Source organism: Diabrotica virgifera, chromosome 5, assembly GCF_917563875.1.
Source record: "Diabrotica virgifera virgifera chromosome 5, PGI_DIABVI_V3a".
NCBI classification, from domain to species: Eukaryota; Metazoa; Arthropoda; class Insecta; order Coleoptera; family Chrysomelidae; genus Diabrotica; species Diabrotica virgifera.
In genome coordinates, this window is record NC_065447.1 from 86,784,513 (window position 1) to 86,809,913 (window position 25,401).

The 25,401-nt window shown below is 31.4% G+C and overlaps 1 protein-coding gene across 1 annotated transcript; it reads left to right on the forward strand.

Moving 5' to 3' along the window:
- Positions 1 to 23,147: 23,147 nt before the first annotated feature.
- LOC126885050 (uncharacterized protein K02A2.6-like) lies at positions 23,148 to 24,929 on the forward strand (the record flags this gene model as incomplete). Its single annotated transcript, XM_050651479.1, has 1 exon — positions 23,148 to 24,929. A coding segment is annotated over exon 1 (1,713 nt), but the record flags the coding sequence as incomplete, so codon positions are not given.
- Positions 24,930 to 25,401: the final 472 nt, after the last annotated feature.

Sequence of the window (25,401 nt, forward strand, 5' to 3'; positions counted from 1 at the left end):
GAATAAAAAGAAATTCTACCAAACATCGAGCAAGCGAGGAAAACACTCAAAGGATAAAACATTTTTTACCAATTTTTATCAGACCTTGGTCTAGACCTCAGAATCCGAATGACCAGATTTTTTTATTTCCGCCTTGCAGTAAGGCTGTGAAATTATGGTCAATTTGAAATGTATAGAACGAAGCTGAGAATTTCATGGGTACCTATAAAAAGATACCAACAACGGTGAGGTATTTCAGCGCATGAGTGAACAAAAATAATTACTAAGTATGTTCAAAGAAGAATAATACATTGTGTACCTAGTAGGAAAAGCTTAACAATACAGAGTCCGCGAGTGTGGCTTTTCCTACAAAGTACCTATACATACTATTTTTCCGAAAATCGAACATTTAAATTATATTAAGGCCATCGGTACATAATTCGCAAATATTTTACGGTTATCCCTACTTTTTCTGTCTTTACACGGCAAATTACGTGTAGTAAAATTCACACTGGTATGGATATGTAAACATTACTAGAATGTCATTCTACTAGACTTTTTCATCATTAACTTAAAGAGATGGCTTTTGAATGTTCTTGGATAAGTGTTATTTGTATAATTGCAAATTATTAATTCAGTTAATAAATGTGATAATTTTTTCACTAACTATGTATTCAGTAATAATTTTTATGTACAACACAAACTAATACCCAATCGAGAAAAGAGGAAAAATGTTAAAGTGATTTTTTAATATATTGTTACTATGGAACGCTTACAATTTTGAACATCTTTAACAACAAAGTACTTGTATCACAGAATATATTATCTTGATGTATTCTCTGCTTGGATCTTCCAAAAATAATACACAATAAATAGCTTTTTATTAAGTTCAGGTCTTAAATCAAATATTTATCAAATACACTATATATCAATATTATTTAGTCAACAACTCAAAATATTCCCGATGCCATGTCAAATATTTAAAATTTTCACTGGTGGTCACTGTCTGACTGACAATATGCTGACAATATTCTATTCGACTGGGTGCGTTATAAGACAAAGATAGATTTAGAAAATATTACCACGGACATTATGTTCATTTTTTTCAAATCCTGAAAACACCAATAAATATTTTTGAAAAATTTAAACGCAGAATGAAAGACTAAATTATTACCGAGGGCCGAAAGTCACTTAGAATAAATAAAAAGTTTATTTTGAATGAGATATTTGAAATTTAAAATCACACTAAATTTTCTCTTATCACCTCTGTAACTTACTAAAATAAACATAATAGAAGTTCTCAGGGATTTTCGGCCCTCACCAATAACGTAATCTTTCATTCTGCGTTTAAAATTTTCAAAAATACTTATTAGTTTTCTCAGGAATCGAAAAAATGGATCCTCATTTGAATTGCATTGCAGCCGAAAATACGTGCCAATCCCCTTAAAATAAAAATGTTAAAATTTTCAAACAGACATATTATTTTGACTCAAATATTCGCGATGCCACCAAATACATGTTTTGTAACTATAGAAACAAAAATATTGAATTGTCAAATTTGACGCATTTGCTTATTTTTGGCAGTATTTTTGGTATTTTCTGTGAGTGTAATCATTTTAAACAGCAAAATTACCTGATTTAATCATGAGTGATGATAAGTTTTCGATTATTAAAATTATTGAAAATAAAGTTGTTGTTTAATAAATTTGTTCTGCATCTACTGTAAGGAAAAAATATTTTCCACCCACCTCTATCGAAAGTATACTTTTCCGGACCTGATTGTAGGGAGAAAAGTTGTACTTTTGCTCCCTAGGGAGGAAAAGTAAAAGTGACGTCATGGTATTTCATTCATGAAATATAACTTATTGACGCCCTGTAGAATATCTATTTTCTATTACTAAGTGTCTATACATTTTAACGTTTATATATAAAACACCCTGTATTTTGCAGAATGGGAAAAAAACAGTAAATTGTTATTTTTATTTAACAATGTTTACATTAATAATTTGACTTATATTTGACAGTTAACAGATATATTGTACCTACTTGTTAGTTTTAGTTTTAATAAATTTTGTTGGTTAGTTACATAAATTAATTAAGTAAAAATGAAAAATGACTTGTTATTAATTTGAGGAAGGTGGAAAAACAATATGTATAACATGGGAGTAAAGTGCCTTTTCCTCCCTTGAATGATTACTGCCCTCCGCTACGCGTCGGGCAGTAAACTTCATTCTAGGGAGGAAAAGTAGCACTTTCCTACCTTGTTATACAAATAGCTATTTCCACCTACTTCTACCGAAAGTATACTTTTCAGGACCTGATTGTAGGGAGCAAAGTTGTACTTTTCCTCCCTTGTATTTTTCCTCCCTAGGGAAGAAAAGTAAAAGTGACGTCATGGTATTTCATTCATGAAATATAACTTATTGACGCCCTGTACAATATATATTTTCTATTATGTAAGTATCTATACATTTTAACGTTTATTTATAAAACATCCTGTATTTTGCGGAATGGTAAAAAACAGTAAACTGTTATTTTGATTTAACAATGTTTACATTAATAATTTGACTTATATTTGACAGTTGACAGTTATATTGTATCTACTTGTTAGTTTTAGTTCTAATAAATTTTGTTGGTTAGTTACATAAATAAATTAAGTAAAAATGAAAAAATGACTTGTTATTTGAGGAAGGTGGAAAAACCATATGTATAACATGGGAGTAAAGTGCCTTTTCCTCCCTCGAATGATTACTGTCCTCCACTACGCGTCGGACAGTAAACTTCATTCTCGGAAGGAAGAGTAGCACTTTTCTCCCTTGTTATACAAATAGCTATTTTCTATGGATGCTATACAATGTGCAACTTCTCTCACTACTTACATACATTCAAAATAAACAATTTCTCAGACAGTGAGAAAAGTCGGCCATTGCAGTGAGAAATATTTTTTTTCACGAGTTCACCGCCGGTTTACATACATATGATCGCTATTTCCATGGTAACATGCACAATACAAACACAATTATTTTTGTCAAACAAAATGTGTGCAAACTTGTCAAAACTTATCAAAAATAACCTTTTAAGACTGTTCAACTGTGAATTATAATTTCAAATGAATAAAGTATATAAATATTAAGAATATTAAATACCTATGTGTATATATGTATTTTATTTCAATTTAGGCATATAATATACCTAAAAGCACCAAAATTATTTAATTTTGAAGTTTGAACTCTTGACAAAAACGCATCCATAGAAAAAGTACAGTGTACAACACGAGAGAAAATGACATATTTCTCTCTCGCTTGATTTGCGGCACGCGCCTCGTGCCTCGGCTCGTGCCAACAAACTTCTGCGCTCGTGAGAAATATGTATTTTTTCTCTCTTGTTGTACAATATACTATTCCTTGCAGTAAGGAAATTACATTTCCGTACAATTATTTTTCGTTTCCAGGCAACGGCTAAGTATAAGGAAATATTGAACGTTTCTTATAAAAATGTTGTCAAAAATGTCTAAATTCCTGACCGATTTTCGGAGAAAAAAAAAACATGGAAAAACATGGAAAAAAACAAGACAGAACTTACTGAGAGGTTATAAAAGTCCTTTATGACATACTAGTCGAAAAAAAAAATAAAAACCTTTATTCAGTTTTATTATTGATGACCCGTCAGAAAAAATCATAGCATATGATTGGTCTTTAAGACTTTAAGAGATAACTAGATGCACTGATGACAATAAATTTCTTTTGTTAGTGATCCTATAATAAATCATGAGGATAATAACACGAAAAACCTAATGATACTATCCCAAAATGGTAAGTATATGGTCGTATATTTAGTTTACTCTCAATATTGACATCAATCTATGATTTTATATGCGTGTTATTTTGAAACATAAATAATGTATCCTGAATATATTATTGCCTTATTAAGAGTGGTATTTATTTTTCTAGTGATTTTTTCTTTTAATATAGGTAACCGGGATTTTTACTGCATTCTGCTGTGGAATTTGCGACGCAATTGGTTTCAGTTAATATAATAAGAGCCATTTTTTGGATCATTTCTGTCTATTTACCATCTGTTTTTTAGGACTATTTCCTCAAAATAATATGTCTGAACTATAAGCGCTGACCTCAATATCGTGTATTACTTTTGTTACAAAGGAATAATCCAGCTTCTTCTTCTTCTTGTGCCACTCCTATCGGAGACTGGAAATCATCAAGGCTACCCTGACTTTTTAATCCAAATGGGATAATCCAGCATGTTAGTCCAAATGTGATTAATCCAAATGTGATAATCCAAAAAATCTTCACCACTTAATTTGACAATTGATATTACATAACTCATATTTTTATCCTTTCCACTGTTACCATTTATACGCCTCTGTCGTTTCGCGCTGCGTTTAGCTGGGAACCGTTGTGTGTATATGTAAGGTTGGTATCTTTACATGGGTACTTGGGTACATCTCGAAAAACAACGGCTGTAATTGAAGTGTCTAAGATTAGCGGCTGTTGAGTAACGTTGCTAGCATTGTAAAATATGTGCGAAAAATAAAAGATCAATTAAACAGCCTCTACAAAATACATAGCAGCAATTAATCATAAGCCAGTTTTACAATAAAGAAATTGTAAAAACGTGAATTGACAATATTTTCATTTGTAGGTTCTACAACCAGTGACTAGGTGGATAAAGATAAAAGTGAATCTTTATATTTACTTCCAATTCTACAGGGTGTCCAGAAACGCTACCGACAAACGAAGACAGGAGATTCCTCAGATAATTCTGAGACAATTTAATCCAATTCACCTAGTCCGAAAATGCTTCACAATGGAGCTAGAGCTATTTGAAGATGGTGTCTTGTAATTAGTTTTTCTTAAATACCCCTAGAACGCTTCTATTTAGAAAAACGAAAACTGGTACGCGTATTTATTTTCTAGAGGTAAATCGATTCCATCAATTGCGAATTTCTAGTATCGGTCATAGGCGTCCGTTTTGGGTAGGGAAACGGTTATTTTATCGCATACATTTTTTGTATTTACCTTTTAAACATTTTTGACACTGGATTAATAAATTGTGTGGTATTCTAATACCAAAAGGTACTCTTGCTTTAAGTCGATAGGATACACCGTTTTCTAGAAAAATCAATTTGAAAATTTTTCGTTCGTTGTATAACGTCATAAGTTATGACTCATAACTATTTAGAAACACGAGAACTGGTACGTTTATTTATATTCCAGAGATGAATCGATTTCATTAATTGCAAAGGACATCGCACACATCTTATGGAAAATATAATGTCACTCAAATTCAATAAAATTTATACAAATATATTCGTTTTAAATTAACGATCAAATCTTATCATTGCGCCAACTCTCTATTTTCAAAAATAAGAGCAGAAATTGATATAAATAAATCTGAAATCAAATGGGTAGGTACATAAGTTAGAGAGAGAAAAAATATTTTAAAATACCCCGATTTTCGGTACTCCATAAATCAGCGGATTAGTTTCACTAATCCGCTTAGGCCCAGCGGGATTTAAGCTGTTATGAATAGCACTCAGAGCAATAATGATTGTAAACTAACATTTTATGGACTCCAAAAATGTGATTTCGATAAACTTTAATTGCAATTTGCGCCGTAATTAATCATAATTAAGAGTTGGTGCAATGATAAGAATTGATCGTTATATTAAAACGAGTCTAATCGTATAAACTTTATTGAATTTGAGTGACATTATATTTTCCATAAGATGTGTGCGATGTCAGCATCGGTGATATACGTCCGTTTTGGGTAGGACAACGGTTATTTTATTGCCTAACTTTTGTCTTTAATTTTTAGGCATTTGGAACACTAGATTATTAAATTATGAGGTATTCTAGTACTAAAAGTTACTCTTTCTTTGTAAAATTTACCGTTTTTTTTTGAAAAAATTTTTAAATTTTTTTTTTCAAATTCAAGAAACGAAAAATTTTCAAATCGATTTTTCTAGAAAAAGGTTTGTCCTAGCGTCTTAAAGCAATAGTACATTTTAGTACTAGAATACCTTACAATTTAATACTCCAGTATCAAAAAGGCTTAACAGTTAAGAACAAAAAATTTATAAAATAAAATATCGGTTGTCCACCCAAAACGGACGCCTATGACAGGTACTAGAAATTCGCAATGAATGGATAGAATCGATTTATCTCTGGAAGATAAATATGCGTTCCAATTTTAATTTTCTCTTGACTAAAACCGTTCTGGAGGTATTTAAGAAAATCTAATTACAAGACGCCATCTTCAAAGAACTCTAGCTCCCTTAAAAAGCATTTTTGGACAAGCTGGACTAGGTAGAGCTTCTGGACACCCTGTATGTATATAAAGTATACGTAGAGATCTACCAGAACAAGCGACTCTCCTGGACGCCAAATTTTGAGGGACGCCAATATAAAAATTAAATAATTTTATCCACTCTATCTCATATTATGTATAAGTTTTTAGTTTGTGAAATCTGTCATTATATATAGCAGTGCGTGAAAGATTTAAAGTGTGCGTGAAGTAACAATGTATTTTAAAAGGGATTTACTTTTTCACACTGTTTTTGGCACACTTTCATATAATCAAATATCCTTAATTTTCGCGTTGTCATGGTGATGACATATGAGCAATAAATTACTACAAAAGTTTTGACAGTTTTGTGGTTTGAAAGAAGTTAGAATTTTTAAATGTCAAAGCTCTAAAAATTGTAGGATAGAAATGAATTCCAGTGACGAAGAGATTCAGTTTTTTTATTTGTTTATCGTAGATAAAACATTGTATGAAACTGTGCGTGAAATACTTTTTGCGAACTTACGCGATGTATAGCACTCGCCCCGCTGCCGCTCGTGCTCCAAACATCGCGTGCGTTCGCAAAAAGCATACTTCACGAGCTGTTTCATAAATAATTATTTTACATTCATTATCTCTTTTTAAGATTTTATAAATTATAACTTAAAATTTTTTTCATGAGACACCGATTGAATAATTGTAATACTAGGTCTGGATCCCGTATGAAAAAAAAAGTTGATTAATAGCAAGCTGAAAATTTGTTAATAGCTTAAGGGTGTCTAGTCGGACAAACACTGGAACAGGGGAAGTTTTAATTGTGGAACAGGTTAAAAATTTGGAACGGTCAGACCACGAAAACGTCACATGTATTTTGTCCGACAGAACTTCCAACTGATTTGGACCCAATTGATTTGAACCCTTTCATTACACTCTCATGCAAAAATCAGGCTGCTATTTATCACCAAATGGGAATTACAATGAGTGGAACACGTATATATAGAATGAAAGAAATTATGACAGCTGTCTAATTTTTGCATGAGTTTTTAATGAAAGGGTAAAAAATCAATTGGAAGTTCTCTCGGACAAAATACATGTGACGTTTTCGTGGTCTGACCGTTCCAAATTTTCAACCTGTTCCACAATTTAAACTTCTCAATAGCAACGAAAATTTGATTTACTGAGTACCGTCACTTTATCGCTCTAGCGCGTCAAAGTTTGAAAAACGCGCGTCGTCCGTAGCAACCATACCACCATACATTACAAACATATTAAAAATTGATACTCATTTATAAATACTTCATTTTATTTTTTTGGACAATTTGATATGCACTTTGAAAAATGTATTTTCCGCTTACAACAGTTCAAATTTAAAATAAAAATGTATACCATTCTTATTCAGTTGCAATTCGAAGGCAAAACAATCTTACTTTTCAATTAGAATACGGAGTGCAGTCCAGTCCCTTGAATCGCGATTTCCGGCTCTTATTGGAGCCTTCATCGGAAGGAACCTAGGCACTGTTCTCCATATTTTAACTGATTCGTATCGAGAGGTTTTCCCATCCATTGCAACTGAAGTGATGATACTAGGTGGCTAGCGCCATCTGGCATTGAAAGACGAAGTAATTTTCAATCCTAATAGTAAATTATTAATATTGAAAATATTAAAAATATTACTAAAAGATTTTTAAATTGAAAAATTATTGGTACACTTTCCTGATGACACCTCCAAGACTTCTACAATTTGCAAGTCAAATGGATGCTGCAGTGAAGACGAGAGGGAAGGAATTCTACACTATGCAATTCATATCCCCCGTCTGCAGCTGGTAAAGTTTCAACGGAAAAATGCACCTAGTTACTCTACGGAGTAATACGACCATAAAATAAAAATGTATACCATTTTTATTCAGTTGCAATGCGAAGGCAAGACAATCTTACTTTTCAATTAGAATACGGAGTGCAGTCCAGTCCCTTGAATCGCGATTTTCGGCTCTTATTGGAGCCTTCATCGGAAGGAACGTAGGCACTGTTCTCCATATTTTAACTGATTCGTATCGAGAGGTTTTCCCATCCATTGCAACTGAAGTGATGATAGTAGGTGGCTAGCGCCATCTGGCATTGAAAGACGAAGTAGTTTTCAATCCTAATAGTAAATTATTAATATTGAAAATATTAAAAATATTACTAAAAGATTTTTAAATTGAAAACTTATTGGTACACTTTCCTGGTGACACCTCCAAGACTTCTACAATTTGCAAGTCAAATGGATGCTGCAGTGAAGACGAGAGGGAAGGAATTCTACACTATGCAATTCACATCCCCCGTCTGCAGCTGGTAAAGTTCCAACGGAAAAATGCACCTAGTTACTCTACGGAGTAATACGACTATAAAATAAAAATGTATACAATTTTTATTCAGTTGTAATGCGAAAGCAAAACAATCTTACTTTCCAATTAGAATACGGAGTGCAATATTTTTAATATTTTCAATATTAATAATTTACTATTAGGAATGAAAACTACTTCGTCTAGTTCAAATTTAATTTTTTCCTTATGCCAAGTGTTCAATAATTTTCCTGAAGCTCTCCCGAATCGAATGCAAAAGGTTTCATACCAATCCACCTTACTTTACAAAAGTTAGAAGGTGAGACGATTTTGGTGCTTTATTTCCTCGTCTAAGATATTATCATTGTTACAACACGATAAAAAGTGTTTTTCTGCTTCTCTCGAGATGGAAAGTAAAAATATTCGGTTTCAAAATTTTGTCTGGAATTACTTATTAGTTTTGCTGTATCTTCATTTTTTCTTGCAATTATTTTCGAATGGACAGACAGACACAAAACTGAAAGGGTATTGTAGGGTACTATTTTTGAGATTATTAGCTGCATAATACTTTATTTCCCCAATTTTTTCTCCCAATAAATGTTATTACATTATTTTTTAAACCTTCAAGAAACTGTATGGCGATTCCTGACTGTCTAAATATTCCGTAAGAAAAAAGTTAAAGGCGTCATAGGGGAAACCACCAAATTATATAATTTTAATATACATACAAAGGATTCAAATGATAAGAAGAATCTCTCTCATATTTCTCATATGTACTCTCATTATTCTAACTTAAGTTGATAATGACAGTAATCCTGATCAAATCATTTTATAAAAATATAATATAGGGGGTCAATAGAGATTTTGACTTCGCAAAAAATCAAACAATATAAAACTTTTTGTAATTTGATTAAGAAATAAAATAAAAATTCCATTTTTATTCTATAAATTATAATCATTTTATTAAAAGTAGTTATAATTCTATAACTACTTCATCTTTTGATTAAGAAATGTTTAATAAACAACATATCAAAAAGTTCTACTCCAGAAGTGTGTGTTCATTTTTTATTAAACAAATGAACTGCGAAATAATTTGTTTTTTAAATAACTCGAAAAATATAAATCCTAGAAAAAAACTGACTTGACAATTGAAAAACTATAATTTCTATAATTCTAAAATTAAATCTATAACTTCTATAATTTTTTATTTATAACGCTAAAGCCACACTTCTCACCAACATTGGGGCACTGTAAACTAGCGTTCGGCGATGCGCACGGTTGAGTTATTTTAATATAATTCTTTAATGGATCAAATAAAATTTTACAAACTGGACATGAAAGAAGAACATCTATCTTATGTTTATAATGAAAAGAAATAAAACGTATGAGCGTAAGTACGGTGTGGGCGGAAAATGAGGCATGAGTTTTGTTAAAAAATGATTTAAAAATCTGTAACTAATACAAATTTACTTATAAACATCTCAAATAGGGTGGTGCGAAAAAAGTCAAGTTGATAGTCCCGTATCGCTATAGTGCGGGAAACTTGTGATTGGTAATTATAAGAAAAACAAAACAAAAATTATTAAAATCGGACTTTATCTTCCGATCCCGCAACGGCCCTAAAGATTATGAAAAAAATGAAATTTTACCTTTTTTTCGAAAATTTTTATTTATCCCCCATGTATGTTTTATTTATCGCTATAGTAAAATTTATTTACAGTTGGCATGGTTGAGTAATAAAAACAAGAGTTTTTTGCATCTAACGAATATCTTCCGATCCCGCCAGCTCAATCAAAATCTATAAAAATTTGAAATTTTCTATGATTTTGATAAATTAAAAAACATTTAGTTAATTCATTTTTATCTTACATTGTGAAGTTTTTCGCTTGTTTATATATTATATGACAATATTTAAACAACCCAGAACACACAACGAGGAGGTGGTTGCACTTATAGCTCCACACACACCCTTCTCTCCAACCAACCATGAGTGTGATTTTTACATTATTTACATAGTAAATCTCTTTTCCATGTTTGTATCCAGCTTTTAAACGTCAACTTTGTATTGTGATTTGGTGGTAGAATCTGGCAGCATGGACCTTGATTTAAGTGTTGCCCTTATGAATCCATCTCTTGATTGGGGCCCACATACATTAGATCAGGGGTGACCAACTTAATCGGACTCGAGATCTACTGTCTGCCTTTCTAATTCTCTGCAATCTACCGACTAGGAATTTTCGTAATATTTAGGACCGGAATAGGTAGGTAGGTAGATAATTTTTTCTTGCCGTCGATCGACTGACCTAGGGGTCGCGATCGACGGGTTTGCCTCCCCTGCATTAGATGCTTCCGTGACCAACTTTAGACACCTCTCATCAGCTTGCGTGTGTCAGGGATAGTTTTGTACATTCCAGTCTGGCATGTCGCCCGATGTAATGGAAGAACTTATATCTTCATTTGACACTTCGAAGAAGTGGTGGAGAAGATAGTTTTGCAACAGTCTGTAATAGTTTTGCAACATTATATTCCAGTCTATTATTTCAGTTTAGTCCCTTGCTTCAAAGTTTCAAGTACTAGGGAGAAATGAAACACATTAGAGGGCTAGGGTTAAGGAACGTGTTAAAAGCCGGATAGACTAAAGCCAAGGGCAAACGTATTAGAAATTTCATCCCTCCTACTTTAAATTTTGAAGCACAGGACTACGCTGAAATATTGGATTGGAATGTGTCAAAACTATCTTCTCCACCAGTTCTTCAAAGCGTTTCAAATGAAGATATAAGTTCCTACATTATATCAGGCAACACGCCAGACTGAAATGTACAAAACCATCCCTGTCATACGCAAGCTATCTAGCGGTACGTAGAGTTGGTCACGGAAGTATCGTCCAATGTATGTGGGACACAATCAAGAGATGGATTCATCAAGGTAACACTTAAATCAAGGTCCATGCTGCCAGATTTTACCACCAAATCAAAATTCAAAGTTGACGTATAAAAGCCGGACACAAACAAATGAAAAAGAAAAGTACTATGAAAAGTTGTGAGTTCTGGGCCGTTTACATATTATTATACAATATCTAAACAAGCTTTACAATGTAACAGAAAATGAGATAACTAAATATTTTTTAATTTACCAAAATCATCAACAATTTCAAATTTTTATAGATTTTGATTGACCTTGCGAGATCGGAAGATATTCGTTAAGTGCGTAAAACTATTTTTTTATTACTCAACCATGCAAACTGTAAATAAATTTTATCGATAAATAAACTGTACCATGCTAACTGTAAATAAACTATGGCGATAAACAAAATGTACATGGAGAATAAATAAAAATTTCCGAAAAAAGGTTGCGGGATGGGAAGATAAAGTCCGATTTGAATAATTTTTGTTTTGTTTTTCTTGTAAGTACCAATCGCAACTTTTCCGCACTATAGCGATACTGGATTATCAACTTTACTTTTTTCGCACCACCCTAATCTCAAATTTGCACAACTTACTTTTCAAGCAAATTTTTTAATGATATTTCATTCAAAAAAAAAACCTCTTAAATTTAATTCAAGTGATACGACGTCTAAAAAAATGTATATATTTATCACCGTTATTAGGCGTCAAAGCCCTTCCGGTAGAGATCTATGGAGGAGTATCACCAAGCGAAAAGCCCTTATCCCGTATTATAATTTTATACTACGACGTTGGCTTTTTAATTTTTCGATGTCCGGGCCTGGAATTGAACCTCGATTGTAAATCCACTAGAGTTGCCGATCGAAGCCCACTAATCCATCTGACCAAAAATATAATTTTTGAAAATTTCGTAGCTTTACAAAATTACTACCACTTTAAGATGGTATTACTTAAGTTTCAACAGATCTAAACTTACGTGCATAGAAATCGGCCCACCTAAAAATTTGGTCATTTTTGAAGTCTCGTATTTCCTAAACCTGTTGGCCGATTTAAGTACTTTTTTTAATTTGCTATAGCCTTATTCTTCAACAATATCGCTGTAATATTATTGTTGCTAAACAGGTAAGTGTTATTTTATACCAGGTGTTACAATGATAGTGTGTTTTTTCCTTAAAGTTCGGAACACCCTGTGGAATATTCCAGCGTATATAAAATATTTAAATTAAAACTCGACTGTACCCTTAGGCTTTCTTAACATTTTTATTTTTTATTCATTTGCTTATGTTGGATAATAAAAAAGTTAGGTATTTGAACAACTAGCAACGTTCTTCATCAATACAGGGTGTTTCTAAATAAGTGCGACAAACTTTAAGGGGAAATTCTGCATAAAAAATAATCACCGTTTCATTTATAAACATATGTCCGCAAATGCTTCGTTTTCGAGATACAAGATGTTGAATTTTTTTTACAAACTGACGATTTATTTACTGCTCTAAAACCGGTTGAGATATGCAAATGAAATTTGGTGAGTTTTAAGAGGTAGTTATTGCGCATATTTGACATACAATTAAGAATTTTATATTCACCATTGGCGTGCATACGGGTCATATAACCCAGTCATATTACCCGTATACAGGCCAATGGTGAATATAAAATTCTTAACTGTATTCCAAAAAATGCGCAATAATTACCTCTTAAAACCTACCCAATTTCATTTGTGTATCTCATGCGGTTTTAGAGCAATAAATAAATCGTCAGATTGTACGAACATATTCAACATCCCGTATTTCTGAAACGAAGCATTTGCGAACATATGATTATAAACCTAACGGTCATTATTTTTTCATGCAGAATTACCCCTTAAAGTTTGTCGCACTTATTTAGAAACACCCTGTATTGATGAAGAACTTTGCTAGTTGTTAAAATACTAGTCCGTTCTTTAACGGTAAAATATTGCAAAACCTCTAAATTTTAAAGAACCGCTTGGATTGACATGAAATTTGGCATACACATAGTAACAAGTCAAAGAAAAAAAGTGATATTGTGCCGATATGTGCTTTTACCCTGGGGGTGGTTTTCACCCCCTCTTGTGGGTGAAAAAATATTCGTCCAAAGAAAGTCAGGAAATGGATAAATTGCCTAATTTTAAGTAACTGTTCTTCTATAGAGTTTTTTCACTAAGTCAATACTTTTCGAGTTATGTGACAGTGAATATGTTCATTTTTTCAACAAAATAACCACGCTTTTAGACGGTTTTCGTAAATAACTCAAATAGTAAGTATTTTTTCGAAAAAACATTTGTAGCAAAAATATAGCCTGTAAAAAATTTAAAAAATGGTGTATATTTCACGTCTCTACACCGAGTAGAAGCAGAGTTATAGCTAATGAAACATAGGTTCATATTCGTCAAATTCCAAATGGAATACTTTAACGTGAAATAACCAAAAATTAAGCAAATTTCGGGAAAAATTCATTACAACTTGTTTAAAGTGTTTAAAAAATGCTTCATTTTTGTTTTATAAAAAAAATTTCTAACATCAAAATGAAACAAGTTACGCTCAAAATAAAGTTAGTCCCTTTTGGTTTTTGTAAAAAAATCGAGAAAATCACCCCCTAATTAGTATCTTAAATGAACTTAATCGTTACGACTTCACAAGTTTCTTAACTCGTGTATATATTGTTTATATGATCTGTAAGTTTCATCGGTTCAAAATCCTTATTATTGAAAAGGCTGTAGTTAAAAGGGGTTGAACGAGTCACGATCACGAATGTATGCAAATTTAGAAACACCAAATCTTAATCAATTTTCGTCTAACAGAAAAACAAAAAAATACATGATATTCAGAAAAGCAAATCTGACTTTTTTTGCAAAATTGCTTTGAAAAAGCATATTTTTCAAAATTTAAATTTTTAAAAATTTTACTTTGAAACCAAATTGTTTCAAAAATAAGCACTTTGACTCGATCAAACTTACAGATCATATAAACATAAACATAAGTAAAATAATTTTTGGAGCGGTAACGATTAATTTCATTTAAGTTGCTAATTAGGGGGTGGTCTTCCCGATTTTTTTTTGCAAAAACAAAAGGGACCAACTTTATTTTGAGCGCAACTTGCTTAAATGTAATTCTAGAAACTTTTTGTAAAAACGGAAATAAAGCTTTTTTAAACACTTTAAAAAAGTTGAAATAGGCTTTCCCCAAAAAGTGCTTAATTTTTTGGATATTTCACTTCGAGATATTCTATTTGAAATTTGGTGAATATGAATCTATTTTTCATTGTCTATAACTCTGGTTTTACGAGATCCAGAGACCTAACGCGTACACCATTTTTTTTACCTATTTTATGAGCTATATTTTTGCTAAGAACGTTTTTTTCGACAAAATACTTACTTTTTGAGTTGTTTGCGAAAAACCGTCCAAAAATGTGGCTATTTTGTTGAAAAATGAACATATTCACTCGCAAATAACTCGAAAAGTGTTGACTTGGCGAAAAAGCTCTATAGAACAAAAGTTACTTAGAATTAGTCAGTTTTCCCATTTCCGGACTTATTTTGGACTTATATTTTTTCACCCGCAAGAGGGGGTGAAAGTCACCCCCAGGGCAAAAGCACACATCGGCACAATATCACTTTTTTTCTTCGACATGTAAGCTATACGTATGCCAAATTTCATGTCAACCCAAGCGGTTCTTTAAAATTTAGAGCAAAAACCGTGAAAGAATTGACTATACCTAACTTTTTTATTATCCAACATAAGCAAATGAATCAAAAAGTAAAATATTAGGGAAGCCTAAGGCTACAGTTGAGTTTTAATTTCAATATTTTATACACGCTAGAATATTCCACAGGGTGTTCCGAACTTTGAGGAAAAAACACACTATCATTTTTACACCCGGTATAAAATAACACTTATCTGTTTAGCAACACTATTATTACATCGATATTCTTGAAGAATAAGGCTATAACATATTAAAAAATCACTTAAATCGGCCAACAGGTTTAGAAAATACGAGATTTCAAAAATGACCAAATTTTAAGGTGGGCCGATTTCTATGCACGTAAGTTTATTACAATTTTATGTGTTTTTAAAGCTTAGTATGTAGTCTTTAAATTGCACTAAATTATTTTACTTAAGAAATAAAATAAATAATTTCTTTTTGGTACAAAAACCGAGAAATATCAGTTAAAAAAATGTTTGTACAAAGTCATAAAAACTTTTTTTTTGTACAACTTACCCAAAATACATTTACTAACAAGCTGAAAAAATAATAAACGTTAAATTTTTTTTGCTCGTATATAGTATGTCTGCGTAACTTGGAACCTATTGATAACTTTTTTAATATCAGTTGTACGAAAAAAAGTTATTGGTTATAAAATGCTTTACATTATCTAGGATTCAGCTATCAGATATTACTTTTGTACAAGATATGTCAAAAATATGAATTGCGCTCAAGAATTGTACCTTTATATTGCACAATATCGAAAAATGTTAGTAAAAAAAGTTGTTTAAATTAAAAATTATGTTTCAATATTTAATTATATCCTTCTAATTGTAATATTGTGAACTACAAAGGTACTTAACTCTTAAGCGAAATTCATATTTTTTACATACCTCATACAAAATTAAAAAAATAAATATCTGATGGTTGCATCTCATATTTTAGACCAGCTAGAGCATTTTACGAGGAGTAACTTTTTTGGTAAAATTGATAACAAAATATTTATCATAGTTGTAAAAAAAAATGATGTTGAGTATCCGTAATTTGGGAAAAATTTGCAATTTTTTTTGCAACTAGAAGGATGTAATTGCATATTGAAACGTAGTTTTTAATTCTAAACAATTTTTTATAATAATAATTTTTGATATTCTGAAATCTAAAGGTACTTTACTCTTTAACACAATTCATATTTTGAACATACCTAAGTTCTTATTTTATTCTTAGTATAAAATTAATAAAATTTGATAGCTGTTGGTTGAGTTTTAGAATTTAGACTATGTAGGGCATTTTATAAAGAATAACGTTTTTTCGTAAAATTGATAATAAAAAAGTTACCTATATGTGGTTCCTAGTTCCGCAGAAAACTGTATAAGAGCTCAAGAAAACTTTTTTTTAATTTTCAACTTGTATTCGGATTTAGCATAATAAAAAACAAAATAAAAACATTTTTGATCAAAGTATAATGGTGAATTCACCAATATTTTTAAAATTATTTATACGAAGCAATTTTATTGTTTAAACAATTAATAAACAATTAGCGGCTAAATCAGTGAGTAGAAAAAGTTTTAGAAAAAAATAAGCTTGTTTGAAATTTTCCGAAATAATGCATGTTTTCGTTCTATATTGACTCACCTAATAGTATTATTTCTGAAAAATAATTAACGAAAGCAGTATTCGCTTAAAATACGTGAAAGAAATTTGATATAAAGCTGTTATTTTCATTAGACAGGTACTGTCACAAGCATTGTTCAAAGCTGAACTTCTGTATAAAATAGAGCTATACCTTGCTCCCTGGAGATATAGCATGGGCTTTCGGAGGTCAGCAAGGTCAGGCTTAAGATACCACGGTTTAGACGCCTTGCGTACACAGATGGGTACACAATGGGTATACGATTGTTGATTGAATAATAGGGAGTGAATAAATATAAGCGAGAGGGGTCCCGACAGATACAGAGGACCATTGTTCCTTTTGTAGGGCACCGCGGCATCGCTGATCAGTGGCGGTACATCGAACGTTAGCTTAGGTCAAGTGACTTTTCAAAATAATGACAAAGAATATGTTACGCTAGAAAACAAAAGTACTCTTGTAGTAAAAATCCGTTTAAGTGTATGGGCCCATAGATTAATAAATAAAAAAATGCAGAAAAATTAAATAGAGCTCAGAGAGGATTTCTTGTAAGAATAACGGGAGCATTTGGAACAACTGCAACACAGGCACTCACAGTTTTAACTGGAGTAATGCCAATGCATTTAGAAACACAAAAAAGAGCATGTAATTATTGGCTAAAAAAAGAAAAATATGAAAAAATAATACAGATAATAGGACTAGATATAAGAAATAAAAGAGAATTAAAAGAAATAATAAATAGAAAAAGAAAAAATGAATGGGAAAATTCAACAAAATCTAGACGTTTATACAATTTTATACCAATATTAGAAAACATTCCAAATTATTTTAATCCAAAACAAGGATTAGTACACTTTTTAACAGGACATGGACCATACCCAAGATATTTGGAAAGATTTAACTTAAAAGATGATGCATATTGTGAATGTGGAGAACTAGGTACACCAGAACATATAGTGTTACAAAATATAGTATAGTGAAAATACTATAGAAAATGAAGAATATTTTGGAATATTAAACAATCTAACAGTAATAATATCTAAAAAACAACAAGAAATCTATAATAATAGAAGAAGACAAAAAATAATCCAACCCTGATGAAGTTGAGTAAGATAAACTTAAAATAAATAAAATAAAATATAAATTCAAAAATAGATATTTACAATTATAATAATAATAATTCAATATAAAGTAAATAAATTAAAATAATAATTTAATAAATAATTCATTAAATTAAAAAAAAAAGACTACCAACTCTCTTCTGAAAATAGAGGGACTGTCTTTATAACTTACAAGGGAGTTGATAGTACCAAAAATATTTTAACAAATGTATATTGTTTATTTAAATTTGTAAAATGCATTTGTTAAATGTAATTAATAGATTATGGCAAATTAATTAATAAATTGTAAAAATAGATTAAGTAGTTTAGTAAAAAATGTAAAAATATAAAAAATATCTGTAATCCCATCAGGAAAAAACGACCTGGATTAGTCACTAGAGGCCAGGTCATATGTATAAACACTAAATAAATAAATAAAAATAAATAATAAATAAGTAAAAATCCGTTACAAATGTTGGATTCTAAGCTGGTATCGTTAAGTTAAATTTAAGGCGGCGTTCATACACGGGCGATAAAAGATAAGCGATATATCGTAAACGATATGCGATAGGCGATACGCACAAATAAATACTTAAAATCTAAATAGAGACGATCAAAAAGGTTCACTTTCGCGCGATTGCACAACATATCGCAAGTGATATGCTTCTTTTCATGAGCATTTTTCAGTGCGTCACAAATGATAGAAAAGAAGGTAAGTCCGTGATAATATACATTTTAGTGACATGACATTTTATTTAAATCTGACAGTTGTCACATTTTATTTGCAATTTGGCATAAAAACAAATCAATATTGTTTATTGCATTTATAAAATGGTATTTTCTTTGATTTGTATAGTCTTATAAATTGTAAATATATTATATAATTCGAAAATATCTTTTTTCGATTATGGCGCCATCTATTGAGAACTAGAATAAATGTTAGAAATGTCACCGACGAAGTGTAATCACCGACGTGCGTTTTTTTCTGTCACATGCAATTTAATTCATTAGAAAGAAATTGAAAAACTGTGACGCACTGAAAGATCCTCATGAGAAAAAGCATATATCGTTCGAAGTGCTACATGTCGGTATTCTTCGCGATTTGTTTAATATGATATTTCAAACTGTTAACGTGTTGGGTTCGTACGGTACGTAAAATCTACGTACGTGGTTCAACACAACCACTACAAATCTTTTCAGAGCAGCAGTGTGCAAAGTACAGATTGCCATGATGGTCGGCAACATCCGAAACGGATAGGCACTACAAGAAGACGAACGTGTCGGGAAGAAAAGAAGACAGTTCTGTGATTCTTATTATTGACTTAGTGAAAGCTCGGCAGAGCGTCTGGAACTATTCCCTTCCTGCTTACAGTAAAACAGATGTGACTGTATGAAGTGAAACTGCATTAGAAATAAAAGATACAGGTCTTTAAACTTTAATGATTCGTGTTGATGCAGCTCTCTGGAAACAACAGCTGAGCTATGGTGCGCGTTGATAAGATTATAAGGATGTACCCAGTATTTTCATTTCCTTTTCATTTTACTCCTAAATCAATAAGCCACTACAACGTCTTCCTCAATAATTTGAGCTCATAATTTTAACTGGAATAAATTGTGCTTCCATCATCATTGCATGGTCTCGACGATACAATTATTAATGATGTCCAAAATCTCAAGGAGTGAAAAATATAGGTTGTTATTTTCTGATTAATTTGCAGTTTTTCTTTTTCTGTAAGACAAAAATTTCATTTCATTCAAGCCTTTCAACTATAACCCTTCCAAAAATAAGCAGCGACGATGAAACCAATAGATCATAAAAATACATAAGTACAGTAACTTGTGAAACAGTAATGATTAATTTCATTTGGGATGCAAATTAGGGAAAGAATTTCACGATTCTTCTTTAACAAACAGAAAAAGTTACCAACTTTATCTTCAGCGTAACTTGTTTACTCTTGATGCTAGAAACTTAAAAAAAAACAAATATCATTTTTTTTAAACATTTTAAAAATTTTGTGAAGAGATTTACCCGACAAGTGCTTCATTTTTTGGCTATTTTACGTTGAACTATGCGATTTGGAATGTGACGAATAAGTTACGTGTCATTAGCTACAACTCTGCTTTTAGGTTATATTTTTGCTAAAAATATATTTTTTAATAAAATACACACTTTTTGAGTTTTTTGCGAAAAACCGTCTATAAACGTGTTTTTTCTTTATTGTAAAATGAACGTATTCACTCGCAAATAACTCGAAAACTATTGACTTAAAAAAAGTTACTATTGCTCTGTTTATCTATTTCAGGACTTTTGAAAGTATGTTTTTTCACCCCCGAGAACGGGTGAAAGTGAAACGGTTTTTCCACCTCCGATAAGGGGTGAAAAAACAGGGGCCCAGGTCAAAAGCACACATCGACGCACTATTACAATTTTTTCTTTGAGATGTTAGCTATGTTTATGCCACATTTCACGTCACCAAGCGGTCCCTTAAAATTTAGAGGTTTTGCAATATTTTACCATTAATTAATAGATCGGCGATATGAAAAAATTAAATATGAATTTCAAACTTGAGCCATAAGATAAATATCTTCTGCTATAACCGATTTTTGACGTTGTTTTCTTATCACTTTATAATTTGTATGCACTTTTTGCGAACATTACGTATATACAGATTATTATAAATTTAATATTAATTTAACCTTGCAAATTGTTAATAGTTATTTATGATATATATGTTAAAAGTACACGTTTGGCACGCATGTGAAAGTTTGCAGAATGAGCGATAGCGAGTTCTGCAATTCACATGAGTGCCTTAAAAATGTACTTTTTAACACTCATATCATACAATATTTTTTCTACAAACGTAATTACGGGACAATATCTACAAAAACTTTTACTTGAACGTGACTGACATTCCATTTTTATATTTTTTTGACATTACATCAAAATTGTCTATACGGTCAATACGAACTTCAGTGCCTTAAAAATATTTTAAAGCACTATAGTTGATTTTTTTACCAAGAGGAGTAAACTAAAAAGACAGATTTACGCCCAAGAAAGTTACTAGAAAAGTCACCAAATTCATCTTCTGTTTTAGTTGATCATATCAGGTTTCGATGATAATCCATACATATTATATTATACTAACACATCGCTAAAGAGTTTTAAAAACAACTGTTTTTATATAAAAGTAGACTTAGAATCTAAAAAATTAAAGGAATAATGCAGAAAATACAAAAAATCGCCGATATACTTAATTAACCTATAAAATGACAGAAGTGCCAAAATTTCATAAGTGTCATTAGTGTCAAAATTTAATAACAGTGGAGTAAACTTGCCTACGGTTGGACCAATTAGAAACAAGCATCACGGCGCGGTAAATTTGAATCACTCCTCTTGGTTAAAAAACAAACAATAGTACCTTATTAAAATAGCATTTTTAACGCTCGTATGGAGTGCTAAAAATTGCATTGTTAACACGGTTGTAGAAAAACAACTTTTGAAAAAAAAAATATACGATATACTTAGGACGATTTTGGTTGAAAAAACGTAGGAATATCATTTACAGTTTTTACAATAATTTTTTCTTTTTTTTTATTTAAATAAAGCCACATCAACCATGAAAGGTTATTATCGGATGCTTAACGATTACAATAATACAGTGATGAGCGTGCTAATAACCGGCAAAATAGCGCAAAAGATGGAAAACATATTATTAAGTTGTGAGATAAAAAGAAATAAAACAAGTAGAGTTGTTAAATTTAGCGATAGTCACATATAAATTGACATTATATTGATTGTTTCCCACCTTTATACGTATCAGAGGAGTATGTCAACTAAAACTGTCACTGTGACAGTGGCATTTCTCAAATTCATCGGATATATCTAAAGGTGGGAAATAATCAATATAATGTCAATCTATAAGTTACTATCGCTAAATTTAACACCTCCACTAAGTTCATCCCTTTTTATCTCATAACTTAATATGTTTTCCATCTTTTGCGTTATTTTGCCGGTTATTAGTGCGCTCATCACTGTATAATTTTTTACAATAATTTATTTATTAAAAAAAACGCGAAATTATAAAATTGTTTCTTCTTAAATATGGCACACACATAATTTAATAAATATTTATAATAAATAAAAGTAGGTAAACAATTTTTAAAAGATTGTGAACAGTTTTAATTTTATTAATTATGTAAATTAATTTGTTGTAAATTCAAGTGTAAGATATCTATTCACATGTTTTGCGTTGTAACAATATCGTTCAATTTTTTCGTCGAATGATGCGATCGCGATAACAATGATTTTACATGATGCGTACATAATTAATTTAACGTTATATTTAGTAGCAAAAATCACAAGCTTAATGTATGGAAAAAGTACATAAAAATTAAAAAAAAACGTTAAAATCCATCAACAAGAACCGGAGATATATTTTATAGCGCGAATTTTAAAATATCCCAAGCTGAACAAATTGTAGTTCTACATTTTGAAGCGTTATAAACGGTTATGTACAAAGGTAATCTAATTCAATTTTTTACATTAAAATTCAGTCCTAGATCTTTTAAATGCCGCTAGTTGTGTTTCTATATTATTAATATTGTTTTTTAAATTTTTAAAGTGAAAACTTCTTTAGGGACGTTGTGCGATTTTTGGATGGGGGAAAAAGAATTGAATTCGCGACCGTCATCGCGACCTTCATCTTTAGGGACGTTGTGCGATTTTTGGATAGGAAAAAAGCATTGAATTGGCGACCGTCATTGCGACCGTCATCGCGACCGTCATCGCGACCGTCATCACTTATGCTATATATTATGTAGAGTCGGCGAAATAAATTTTGTACATATATAGGTATATTATGTGTATGTATATATAAATTGTATAGAAGTATTTAAATTTAAAATAAATGTAAAACCTATTTAAGAATGGGGAAAATCTTCGGAGAAATAAATTTTGTACGTATCTATATTATCAGTATGTATACATAAATTGTGTAATGTATGCTACCTGTAACAGTTATGTTACTTCCCACCTCTACAAATCTATCTATGACCAACTTCAAAGATAACCTACAATATGTAATTCAGATATTAGCATATGTTCATTTAGTATAATGAATAAAGGTTTTCATGCCGTCTAAATTGTTTAATATTCTTAGATGTGGACACAACATAATATGACGACGAGGATAAATAAGCAGTAGACAATTTTACAAGCAAGGCGCTTGAATAAACGTTTTATTTAGTATTTGCAAGGTGCAAAATGGAAGGTGCAGTATTTCCTTCAACTCAAGTGAGTGTTCTAAGGGGCGCAATAGGCAGCTTACAAGAGTACCGGATAGGTACTGATTGGAATATATACCAGGAGAGGTTAGAGCAATATTTTCTTGCAAATTATGTAGAGAATGATAGAATGGTTCCAGTATTATTGACAATAATTGGTGATAAGGCCTATGAAATATTAAAAGGATTGTGTGACCCAGTTTTACCTAAGAATAAGACTTTCGATGAACTATGTATCCTTCTACAAAAGCAATTCACTAAAAAAGTTTCTGTTTTTAAGGAACGAATAGAATTTTATTCTTTGAGACAAGCTGAAAAGGAGTCCGTGGCAGACTTTTACGTAAGAATTAAAAATAAAGCAATAGATTGCAAGTTTGGGACTACATTAAACAATGTTTTAAAAGACAAATTCGTTTGTGGTGTGAGAAAGGGACCAGTCCTGGATCGCTTATGTGAGGAGGATCATACAACAACCTTAGAACATCTATATGAGTTGGCGTTGAGAAAAGAAGCTGCAGCAGTAGAAGCCAACACTTTAGTTCCAGTAAATAAGATATCAAGCACCAGTGTTAACCAAGGCAGAAATAGAGAAGCACGAGAAGGAGGTTCAGGAGGTTTGTATGGAGAGTCAAAGTGTAATGCGTGTGGAGGAATAAAACATGACTTTAGAAATTGTAAGTACCGAAAATATAGTTGTAAGATCTGTCGGAAGGTTGGCCATCTGGCTAAAATGTGTAATAAAAACAAAGGAAAAAGTACTCATTATGTAGAACCTGTAGAGAGTGAAAATTCTGATTCAGAAAATGTACAAGATTTTGATTTTGTAAACATGTACCATACCTCTTTTGATAATGTTAATAATGGTTTTATAAAACCACAAAAGGCAAATATGTTAATTAATGATTGTACTATCTTAATGGAACTGGATTCAGGCGCAGGTATCTCTGTCCTTCCTGAAAATATTTATATCAGATATTTCAAAACCAGTGCATTACTTCCAACTAAAGTTAGACTCAGATCATTTGATGGAAGTATTATTACACCTTTAGGTGAGATTTTCGTAACTATTCAATATAATAATGTTAGGGTAGATAACTGTAGGTTAATTATAATAAAAAATGGAACAACAGCCTTAATTGGTAGAGATTTAATGAAGACATTTAATTTCGAGATTAAATTACCGGGAGTTCCTAACATTAATATAAATAAAATAGATCAGGATGCAGAGATAGCAAGGTTAGTAAAAAAATATAGTTCTCTCTTTAGTAATGAATTAGGGCATTATAGGTTTGAAAAAGTTGACTTAAAAATGGAACCAAATGCAAAACCTATATTTTGCAAACCAAGGCCATTACCTTTTGCTTTTAAAAGGGATGTTAATGCAGAATTAGATGAACTTGAAAGTAAGGGTGTCATTACCTTGATTGAAAATGCTGAATGGGGCACCCCACTGGTTCCCATTGTCAAGGAGACAGGCAAAATCCGTGTATGTGCTCACTACAAAATAACCGTAAATAAATTTCTAATTGATGTCAAGCATCCATTGCCAAGAGTGGAGGAGTTATTTGCAGCCCTCCAGGGTGGGCACCTTTTTACAAAACTTGATTTCAAAAATGCTTACAACCAATTGGAGCTAACGGAGGAGACAAAAAAACTTTTAAGTTGGAGCACACACAGAGGTATTTATCAGGTAAACAGGTTACCATATGGTACAAGACCGGCCTGTAGCACTTTTCAAAAAATTGTAGAAAAAGTTTTGTTAGGTATTCCAAATGTTATTAATTTCTTAGATGATATTGTGGTAACAGGTCCTAATAGAGAGGAGCATCTAAAAAATTTGGAAAATATCTTTAATAGACTTCAGAAGGCAGGCTTTAAATTAAATTTAGATAAGTGCATGTTTTTCCGGACTGAAATAAGGTATCTGGGGCATATTATTGATAAGGAAGGGTTACATAAAGATCCAGGAAAAATTAAAGCCATTATTGAGTGCCCCAGACCCCAAAATATCTCTGAAGTTAGGGCATATGTCGGGATGATCAATTATTATGGTCGTTTTGTGGCCAACTTATCAACAGTACTGGAGCCATTGTATAGGTTATTAAGAAGAGATGAACGTTTTAAGTGGACTTCAGAGTGTGAGAATGCATTTTTAAAGGCAAAAA